Source organism: Pyrus communis, chromosome 7 (assembly GCF_041283825.1).
Source record: "Pyrus communis isolate YQ-2024b chromosome 7, ASM4128382v1, whole genome shotgun sequence".
Classification (NCBI taxonomy): domain Eukaryota; kingdom Viridiplantae; phylum Streptophyta; class Magnoliopsida; order Rosales; family Rosaceae; genus Pyrus; species Pyrus communis.
This window is the reverse complement of record NC_142571.1, coordinates 22,572,766-22,583,840: the sequence shown is the minus strand read 5'-3', so window position 1 is coordinate 22,583,840 and position 11,075 is coordinate 22,572,766. Positions and strand designations below refer to the sequence as shown.

At 34.1% G+C, this 11,075-nt stretch overlaps 1 protein-coding gene across 2 annotated transcripts; it reads right to left on the bottom strand.

The window, feature by feature from the left end:
- Positions 1 to 6,261: 6,261 nt before the first annotated feature.
- LOC137735237 (synaptotagmin-3-like) lies at positions 6,262 to 10,731 on the bottom strand. 2 transcript variants are annotated; one of them, XM_068474646.2, is made up of 12 exons: positions 10,326 to 10,731; positions 9,650 to 9,748; positions 9,496 to 9,546; positions 9,301 to 9,424; positions 8,993 to 9,111; positions 8,798 to 8,899; positions 8,606 to 8,680; positions 8,394 to 8,470; positions 7,902 to 8,148; positions 7,006 to 7,374; positions 6,714 to 6,839; positions 6,262 to 6,613 (listed from the first exon to the last, which is right to left on the bottom strand). In XM_068474646.2, the coding sequence occupies exons 1-12, from the start codon at positions 10,434 to 10,436 to the stop codon at positions 6,485 to 6,487; spliced, it is 1,629 nt and encodes a 542-aa protein (XP_068330747.2). In that variant the 5' UTR covers positions 10,437 to 10,731; the 3' UTR covers positions 6,262 to 6,484. The 2 variants fall into 2 exon arrangements, with proteins under 2 accessions (XP_068330747.2, XP_068330748.2); XM_068474647.2 differs by having other exon boundaries at positions 9,650 to 9,741; positions 10,326 to 10,452.
- Between the last annotated feature and the right edge of the window lie 344 nt (positions 10,732 to 11,075).

Below are 11,075 nucleotides of genomic sequence, written 5' to 3'. Positions count from 1 at the left end.
TTTGAGTGCTTTCCAAAATCTACCTGGATAAGGATTGGTTTTAAAAATATTTTCACAAAAAATACTTTCAGTTATTTTAAAAACATTTCCAAACAAGCATTTTATGACTAGCCAAAAAATAAAAATTGTCTACCATGACCATTTTTTTTTCTCAACATTTAAAAATATATTATTTTTATCTTGCATTGTCAATTTTGGTTGATAATAAATTATTCATGACCAAATGAGAGAAATAATTAAGGATTGTTATTGGAACAAAAATAGATTAGTACCTTTTGATAGCATTTACATTCTGTATTACTACGTTAATATTAGCCGATATTATCATATTTTAATAGAGTAGTTAATTAAATTTTGATAATATATTAAGTACTGTAAATTAATACGTAACTCAGTTCATTTTATATATAAATATAAACAAATGACAATATTTATGCAGCAAGATTTAGTGTTAGTGGCTGGTTGTCAAATCCCTCTTTTCTCCATGATCTCTGAAACATATCTTTTACTTTGGCTGATAAAATAAGATCAAAATGTTGAGTGGATCATAATTTACTTGACAAAAAGAAATCCCCCATTACAAAATGTATGAATCAATTTTGTATCATGAATAATGGAGTTGGGGGCCATGGCCCCCGTGCTGCTTATTATGCATCATCATGATGAATCATTGTTGGCCATGGAGTCAAATGGTGCCATTTCTTTTAATCATGCAATTTTTACATTTTGTTTTATTTTAATTAGGAATATTTCTAATCACTGTTCTTAAGTGATAGTGATGTTTGTTATCTTATTTATTGTCGTTGGATGAGTTTAAATTTCTAAATATGTTCAGTAAATAGACATAAATCTCAAAATTTAAACTCATCTAATAATAATTAGTAGAGTTATAAGTATTATCATCACTTAAAAATGGAGAGCAAAAATACCTTCTTTTTATATTCCTACACATGAGATGATATGATAAGTTTGCCACACGTGCACATCAAGACAGCAGTCGTTTTGTGGGTTCTCATGTCAACTCTGTTGACATTACGACTTAGATCTTATCATCACATGAGTTGGATTGCTCTTTTGTTTTCTCTTTTCTGTATTTTCCTTTACTTTTCCTTTTTATTTAGCTTTTTTCTCTTTGACTTTAATAGCAAATGAAAATGAAATTTAACTAAAGAAAAACATCATTAGAATGATATATCGTTTTTCAGTTAATATGGGTTATTGATCTTTTGGTGAATTTTTCATCACATTCCATTGGGATTTTTCATAAAGTAGAAAAAAACATTTGGACCTAGAAATGGTCATATTTTTTTGGAAGAATATCAAATACAAATTTCTAAAATATTCCACAGATGAAATTTGTTTATATTTCCAAATTGTTTTATTTTCTATAGATTCCTTCAACAACCAAATGAGCCTTACACAATTGCGAAACACATAAAGAGAATGACATGTTTCTATAGGGGTCATTTGATAATTGTTTTCAAATTTTTTTCATTCTTTTTTTTTTTTGTTTTTGAACTGAAAACTCATTATTTGATAAATACTTTCAATTTTCAAATATTAACAAGCGCATAAAATTATTGAATGTTTCTTTGATGTTTTTCTTGGGTACCATGGGGTAAAGCTGAAAAAGCCTTTCTTCCAAGAGCAACCAGCCAAAATATTGGTGTGAACATCCTCTTGCCTCTTGCCTCGAAGAGCAAAATTTTCTTTCACCCCATCTTTTTTAATTATATGGTTTCTTCTTATTATAATCAACAAGAAAAGGACGAAAAGAAAGAAATAGAAGAAACTTTTCGCGACAAAGTAGGTTTAGGTATGCCTAGACAATCATCTTGGACTGTCGATTTCTTAAAATAATAATACAAAATAAAACAATTGTAAACCAACCATGCATGCATGTTTCATTTTCCTAGCTAGAACAGTAAATAAATTGTTAAACAAATTTCCCACCTAAAACGATGTATTCAAAGTTCCAGAACTTGAAATACTCGCTTCTGTTTTTTATAAACAAATATGTTACTCGGTTTCGTGTCTATTCCAAAACATACAAACCTTGGGTCGGTGAACCATGCACATCATCAGCCTCTAGAAATTGGCATATCGATTCAATGGTCAAAAACTGGCACTTGGGAATATTCAACAAAACCCTGACTAATAATAGTAGGCTATGGGCAACCATGCATGCACGTGTTCTTCGAGGAAACTCGTTCTTGAAATTACATATATGATATATACTCTTCTTGGAAGACTACGCACTGAGTTGACCGAGTAATTTGTCTTAATATGATATACATTCGTTTAATATTTTTTCATGCATTGGGGGCTTTGTATTGATTGATTCTTCAGTCCGAAAATTGTTTAGCGAAAATATTCATCCACGCTTTACTTTTTCCTTTACATTAATGTGTTTAAAATTTATTATAATATAGTTCGATACAAACAAATCAATTTGATATATTTTCGTACAATTATTTTTGTACAATTATGTATTTACATATTTTTCTTATGTATCACTTTTTTTTTTTTTATGTTTTCTCATTTAGATTTATTTATAGTTGTAAGAATTAAAATGTACATATTAATAAAATCAAAATTTTATTATGGAGACATTAAATAACAAAAAAAGAATGTGAATTTTAATAAAAATACACTTCAAAAGATTAAAATCAATATGTAATCTAAAACTATTTTTCTTTTAATTTCAATCTTTTTCAAAGACTAATCTTCAAAAACCCCTTTATGCATTCCCCAAATTGACCAAAAAAAAAAATGCGGTTTATCAATAGGGGTGGCCTTGGTTGAAAATTGAAATTAGGTCAAAAATCAAATATTTCCCTTCCCATTACGTTTGGAATAGTATAACTGGAAAGTACAGGCACATACACAACTTTGTTCTCTCTATGCAAATACATTCTTTCATCTCTATCTATAGTGTCAATTGGGAAGTGGGGTTATTGCAAGTTTGAAAATGTGGGTTGGAGGGAGCTGAGTGCTCAGAGAATTTGTATCTCCCATTATTTCAATCATTTGGTAAAGGTCTACTGAGGCATCAAGAATTTTTGTCCAGTTGTTCTCTCTAATAAGGAAGTACACAGGTTCCATTATAAAATCAATTAAAAATATAGAGAGTAATCTAATTTCTTATAAACACATGCAAAATCTATTAACATTCCGACGTGAGATTTGCTCTCAACATCTTGCTCTATCTCAATCACAAGAACCTTAAAGACGTGACACCTCATGGATCAGCTTCTGAAACTGAGAGTGCACACAGCACAGCAGTGCCCCAAGGCATCCAAGCACCAAACACTAAATCCAAATAATCAAAAGACTTAACCATCATATAATGAGGTGAGTGGAGCTCCCTGTTCCCGCCACTTTGCCATGGCCTCCTCTCATACATCACAAGATAATATACCTTTTTAAAAGGAAAATTCAAATCCTGTAGCTTTTTAGAAATGCAAAAGTTATTCCTTTCCCCCACAAAAGAACATCAACAAAGAACCAAGAAAGTGAACCCTTTTCATTTTCCACCTCCTTTTGAGAGCACACATGCATGCCTCACACAACAACTAGCCCTAGCTAGCTACTGAGTGAGAACCACAGAGAGAGAGAGAGACATGAAGGGCTTCCTATTGCATTGAGTGGAGATGCATTATAACAAAGAAAGAATCCTCATAAAAACCCTTTGAGGGGAGGGTATAGGATTCCCTTTACTATCTCTAAAATTTGCCAGACTTTCTGGGGCAAGTCAACGAGAAAGCTGACCTTTTTTAATATCCAAGGGGAATAATAATCCCTTCTCTTATGGTGCTCCCCACTTGGGTAGTGAAAGTGATTAAGGGCATTCGATGTCTTGCATTAGAAAATACTCAAAATCATGCATCCATTGCTTAGATAACTCATATTATCTCTCTCTCTCTCTCTCTCTCTCTCTCTCTCTCTCTCTCTTATTGGATAAATTAAGTATACTAAATATTCTCTTCATTGGTGGCTCGTCCTGCTTTGTTTTACGGGCTTTCGCTTCTTAAATTAATAATTATCTCACTTTCTTGGTTTTTCTTAACCTTATGATGTTGCTTTCTGTTTTGCAGGTTTAGACCTTTAGATTTGACTTTAGAGGAGTTAAGTTTCATTCCCCCCCCCTCTCCTTGTATTTTTATTGTTTTCGTTTCTGGATGAATAAGATTTATGTTCCCCTTCTTTTTTTATGTATTTTTTAATTCTTTTTTCTTGTATTATGAAGGGTAAGTTTATGTCCTCTCACTAGGTATATATTTTTTTTTTTGTTATCGATAAAATTCTCTGGTACTGTCTATTTTTTTTTTTTTTTAAAGTATACTAAATATATACATTAAGTTGAATTTACCGTTTAATCAACTCGATCAATAGTTCTCAATTATCCACGAATATTTTGGCATATCAAATCAATTGAGAGATCAAATTTCTTGAGGCATATTGGTTTTTTATTGTCGTTTCTCATAGAACGCATACACACATAACAACTTATTGTGTCAACTAAAGAATTTAGAGAATATATATATTATATGCTACGTTTACTTTAGTGGGGAGACAGAGATTATGTACCAAAAGCATATTTATGCAAAAGTCGAGAATTCTTTTACTTGGTAGATTGGAACATTAATTATTACATGTATGCTTTTCTTTTATACTCTCTTTAACTAAGATAATATTAGATGGAGGTTAACCATGCATATCTACGACAGGGAACAAACAAATCGCCCGAGCAGCTTTCCTTAATTATGATGTTACATGTAATTGATCATCTGCAAGTCAAACCTAATCCATGCATTCAGTGGGCTCCATATGTTTAAGATCATGCCTAATTTGGAGTTTGTGCAAGTCGCTTTCAAACTTTTTCACTGTTTATTTGTATCTTTTTAAGCATATTCATGTATGTTGATGTGCTTATGTACATGTGGGATAGAATTTTATTTGTATTTGTAATGTCGTGGTTGCAGCCCTTCACATTTTAAAGTAAAGTAGTACGTGATTGATTTAAAATTTGATCGTACAACATTTCAATTGCAAGAAACCTCTTAGCGTCCAATAAGAAACACACATATGGGATAGAATTTTATTTGTATTTATAATGTCGTGATTACAGCACTCCACATTTTAACGTAACGTAGTACGTGATTGATTTAAAATTTGATCGTACAACATTTCAAAGCTCTCAGCGTCCAATAAGAAACATAGAGATTATAAAATAATAATCTTGTTAATTCAAAAAGGAAAGCTGATGCAACACCTTCAGCGCATTCAACTATTATGAACAAAACCCTAAATAAGATTAATGAGAAAATGGAGGCGCTGCTTCTCTTTGACGTGCTGCAATTACTTGTTCGTTTCAATCTCTTCAGCGAACATTGCTTTACTTGTGCTATACAATTGGGGAAGCAACAGTTAAAAGATTTAGCAAATCATAGTTTCATTTCATCTCCAAAAAGTGGCTTATTCGGTCTCAGTTATGAAATTACAGAACAATATTTTCATTTTGCACAGCTCAAATAAAAAAGGCATCAATATATACAAGATTTGCCACTAGACATGCATATTACATGCTCAACTTGAGAGAATTCTCGGCGTCGGTAATCCAAACCTATCATGCAGTATATATGTCTTAAGTTTTGCTAGAAAAGTTAGAGCTTAGTAGTTTGGTTTTTTTATTTATTTTTTATTTTATTTTTTATGTTGGGGTATTTTTAGTACCTACATCTTAAGAGTTTACTATTGGACCTTGTTTGTCTAGAGTTCAATCTTTATAAATGCATCTTGTAACTTAGTAGAAAAATCAAATCTTGAGAAGATGTAGTATTTTGGTTATGTAACCGTCTTGGCAATATGTAGTATTCTTATTTTTTTTGGTAATAAATAAGAATCAGACTCTGTAGTCAATTTTTCTTCTTCTTTGCCTTCAATTTGTTAACATGTTCTTTTCGTATTGTAGACTCAATAGAAGTGGTATTCTTCTCGCATACGATCTCTGACGTTTTCGAAACTGATTGGTTTGGTCTCTCACTTTGAAAATCTTTCAGTGTTGTCATCCACGTTTATCCCACACTCCCTGCCATCCAAATAAAGGAAATAGAAAATGTGACTTGGACTTGGTCTGGCCTAAAGCTTGCAGAGGGTTTAACCCAAGCCTCAAACTAGCCTGGTCTAGCTAGCACAATTGAAATTGGACTTTGATTTTAAAAAGAGTAAGCATCCAGCCCACTCTAACCCAAAGCAAAATCACCAAAATCTACTTCAAAATTATTGGGATGAAAACGGAAATGTCAAACCCTATTTACTATAAAGATTGAAGTATCAAAACAATCTACGAGATTCAAAACTCTCTCTCCCTCTCCTCTTCTCTTCCTCCTATTTAATCGCGCAATCATCGGTCGGAACAAATTGGAAATGTTAGTCGAGACTTGAGATTACTTGCAACTCATTGTTTTCTAATCCCATGTTTTCAGGCCTTTGTCCAACTTAGCTCTGCATGTATCCTTCCATTGTGGGAGTCAATCAAATGGAACTTTTCATTGATGCGTCCGTTGTGTACCACATCGGCAAGATTAATTTCCACGTATCCTAGTGATTCCTACGCAAAGGAGATGATACAGAGGAATCTGAGCATTGTAAAGCATGTGGAGAAGATTACGGCATTTATAAATATAAGGGAACAATGGTATTTTTCATACCTTTGCTCGGATCAGGGCTCTGCTTTTGCTCTTGAGCTCGATACGAATCTTGTCATGCAAAGGAGGCTCATCAAGCATAAATTGGAAATCTTCATTCCAAAGTGGATTGCGGGATTTTCTTATCATCTGCCAACAAAATAGAAGTACCGTAAGTTAAGAAAATGGGTAACTGGAACCACGAGAATGCTTACGGGATTTTTCAAATCCCTGTTTTGGAACCATGAGAAATCTACGTTCACAAGATGTTGTTCAAGTTAAAAAGGAGCTGAAAGTAAACAAAGTGAAAGTTCACCTTAGTTTTCTTTACTTCTCCTCTAAAGCAAAGCAAGGCATAAGGATTGCTGTGATGCTCCCCTTCTACGTCCTCAGCTCCCTGGATCAAAATGGATAGTACGCCAGCTCCGCTGAGGGACTCATCACTCTCTAATGACTTTCCACTTTCGCTTTTCCCATATCCATTACTAGTTCCATTATGCTTACTGCTTTCTGATTTGAAAGGAACAAAAGCAACCTCCACTATAACTTGCCCCCGACGCTTCTTGTTTTGAGGATCATTGATATTTGTGTTCTTGACCAAATCTAGCACAAATTCCTTTGTCGCACCGGGTGTTAGCACTTGCAGAGGAACTAACTGCATTCCCAATTTGTCATGTCTGCCAACCTGTCAACACAAAAAATGATCAAAACTGAAACTGCACCTTGTTCACAAATTCAGAAATTAACAAACAAAATCTTTCGTCTAAATCTTACCTCAGACTCAGAGCAGATTTAAGAGTAACTCATGGAGACACCATTTAAGTACTAATGATTAATAGAGAAAAGATAACGATTTTACTCTTATTCAGTAGAAGTTGGTAGAAGCTTATTAACGACCAACTTTGCAAGAACAAGTATAACGAACTCTGATGATATTCCGAATTATTGTTCCACGAATATGCTTTCAAACACACACGCTTGAGACCAAAAGGGCTTGAGAACCTATACTGACATACGAACAAGACATCCCTTTTCTAAAAGGACATACGGCTACATCATTGATAAGCTTCATATTCCGTAGCAGTTAGCATTAAGCAGAGGTCAATGCTAACAAGGGTTCACATTATTGCAGAAAATAACAAAATCAAATGGATGAAATATCAGAATATTATTATGTAGTATTTGAGCCAAAAGAAAATGCGAGGGGAAAACCTTGTCCCAATCATAGAGTTGTAACTCAAGAGCTTGAGTTTCGGGGTCTTTCACAATAAGCCTGAACTTCTCATTCCACTCAGGATTCAACTTATTCATCTTGACGGTGGTTTGCTTTGCGGGCAACTTATCTTCAGTGAGGTTTAGTTTGACGTAAGGATCGGAACTTCCCAAGATGTCCATCTTCAAAAGTTTCAGTGCTCGAACGACCTTTACATGAAGTATCCCTACAGGCTTCTTGGCCACCCTGTCAAAAGATTTAAAGGAAAATCATTTTTGTGAAACAAAAAGTATATTTGATAGATCATTGATAGAAGTAAATTTGTTCCCGTCATCTTGTGATGGCTCCACGTCTGTGAAGCCTGGTTCCAGATGATTGATTCATGGATTAAAATAGATATAAGTAAAAGAACATATGGAACTAAAAAAATTTAAGGTGAAAGACTGAGCTAGATGTGTCAAGGCCAGCTATGCCATCTCATAAATACTCACATTGAAGCATCAAGAACAGGTATTTCCAGTGTTTGGGGCCATAGGTAGAGGCTTGCAACTTGCTTTTTAATGGTCTCCTGCAAACACGTAGACGATTAGTTAAAGCAAATCAAATCAACATCTGAGCAAACATAAATCATCTAAACAGCTATCCAAAACTCAGCTAATGTATAATCACAATCCTACCCAGAAAAGGATTACTGGTGAAGCACCTGAACAAACCGATAGAGGCCTGGTATGGCCATGACGTCCCCTCCCAATATTTTGATTCCAAAATCGACATGTGGCTGCAGATAATGGGAGAAAATCATCGTTTAAATGTAAGCTATCTAAACCAGTCAAGAAAAATGCAATCTAAAATAAAAAGGGAAAAAGATGAAAAGAAAAGTTTGCTCTTATCGGACCTTCTCCAATAAAGACACGACAATGCTTGCAAAACATGGAAACGTCGGCACAAGAGGTTTCAGAGTAACCCGTGGTGCTGCAAATACTTGCAAATCCACTAACTGATAATAACAACAATCAGTATTCTGAACAGAATGAATCAAGCATATCATAATAAAAATGAACAGTTTCTTCTCTTTAAGGATTGCTTTTACCTGAACCGTAATTCTTAGAGACAACAACTTTAACACCACAACTATGTTGGGATTGCCAGCCCATCTAAATGCCGGTTCTATGATTAATTCATTCTCATTAGTCTCATAAACTTTTAGACCTGAAAGATTAAAAAAAAACGAAAATTATATAATAGTAAATCTGGAAGTGCCCTAAAGTTCTGAAGATTCATTGCATTTAAAATTTAACTAAGAGGATTAATAAGTGCTATATAAGGCAACCAAAATGCCTTTTGTGCTCGAAAAGTAACAAGTATTCATGATTAGGATATGAAAGTGAGTAGACTAACCATAGATTATGGGTGGCAGACTTCCAAGACTTAACTTGTCAAATTCAATTGCCTCAATGCGATACTTCCCAATGTACTCTGCGAAGATAGGTTCTGCCGTGTTTCTTATTGTACAACAAAGTGCCTGCGCAATAAATAAACCAAGTCTCAAAAAGCAGTGTAAAAAAAAAAAAGAACTGTTAACTAGATTATCACCTTGTCAAGGTAAGGCCAAATGTCGACGAGAAACTTGTTTAGCCAGTCTACCTGCATAGGATGCATATAACCAACATAGAGGTGAAGAGTTAGCAGCAACGAGAGAAAGAAAGGGCAAAAGCTCAATGTAATAAGATTGAGAGGGGATACTAACTCGTTCAAAATCGGAAAATTTAACCCACATCGGTATTTCAGGTAGAAGACCTTGCAAAGTGCTAGAATCTAATTCGTGCAGCGGCCTGATAACTGGATCCTGCAACAGTAAGTAGGTTGAGCACTATACGCACGTAACACTTCACGGTACTTTTGTTTAGCAGTGTTTGATGCTTATAGACTCGAGGGGAAAGCAGGGGAGGTGAAATTAATTTAATTAGTGACATGAAAGATGAAAACTTCACGTGATTCTTAAGAAGATATTCAAAGGCAACCGAATGCAGCCGGCATATTGATTGCAGTCAAGAAACAAAAGGGTAAACGGAAAACCAATTACTTTGCTTTTGAATCAGCATAAACTTTTCTCTCAACTAATTGAAGACATAAAGCTCAAAATTCAAAAATAACTTAAAAACTGGAATTTGCAGATTCCCAGTTTCTTCTGAAATTCAGAAATTCATGTGAGATGCAGGTGATATTGAATGCAATCAACTACATGCAACACAGGCAAGTTTAACCAATTGTTTAATCCAAAATCTCTCTGAACACAAAATACCCCATTAATTAAGCAAAAACCATGAACAACAAAAAAACCACAAGGACTTTTCCCACTTAAAGATTCTTGCACCATCTCAAAAGCCCAGAAATCAAAAGCTTCAAATAATAAAAGATTTTACCTTCACTTCCCCAGGCTCTGAATAGATGAAGAGATAGAAACCCACCAAGAGTCCCACCAGACTTCCAATGCCAAAGCCGACAATTCCAAAGAAAGTGCTTAAAATTCCCATTGTTTTTTCTCTGCTACTTCTAAGAAGATGCAGAACAAAAAGAAGAGCAATAAACTCAGTTTTAGTTTACAATAAGATTTAATGGCGATCGGTTGTTTTTGAAGTTGAGAATTAACTTGGGAGGGTAGGTACTGAAGCAGCTTCTTCTGTTTCTTCAACGTTTGAAACTTTGAATTTGTTTTATTTCTTTGATTTGCCTCGAAGGAAACGGCCATTTGGCTGATCATCAACGCCTCTCAGTAGTCGCTACGTGTAAGTCCTGACTTAACATGTTTTTGCTTTGCTTTACGTTCTCAACGTTGAAATGACATTTTTGCCCACACTGGCCAATTCAAAATTTGTCTACAAATTCGATAATTCCTTTTTAATTTATTTTATTATTTGGTTTGGGATGTCTTATTTTGCAATTTTACTTCCATTACACCTAACAATGAGTGGTCGTAATTGTAAAGTTGACATAATCGAAGAACTTTAAGAGAAAAGAACAGAGAGAAATATTGAGAGAAATGTATAGCAGTAAAACTTTTACTTCATCAATCTGTGTTGGTTTACAATCTTTACCTATATAGGTGTTTTCGATACCAATTTTACTGAGCAAGTAATCTTCTTTTAACTACGTCCTTAAACCAATTAACTATC

Coding starts and splice junctions, on each gene's coding strand:
- LOC137735237 (XM_068474646.2), bottom strand. CDS start 10,436: ATGGGAATTTTAAGCACTTTCTTTGGAATTGTCGGCTTTGGCATTGGA. Junction 8,681..8,797: donor TCGTGTCTTTATTGGAGAAG/GTCCGATAAGAG, acceptor CATTATCTGCAG/CCACATGTCGATTTTGGAAT. Junction 7,375..7,901: donor AACTCTATGATTGGGACAAG/GTTTTCCCCTCG, acceptor TTGTGTTGACAG/GTTGGCAGACATGACAAATT.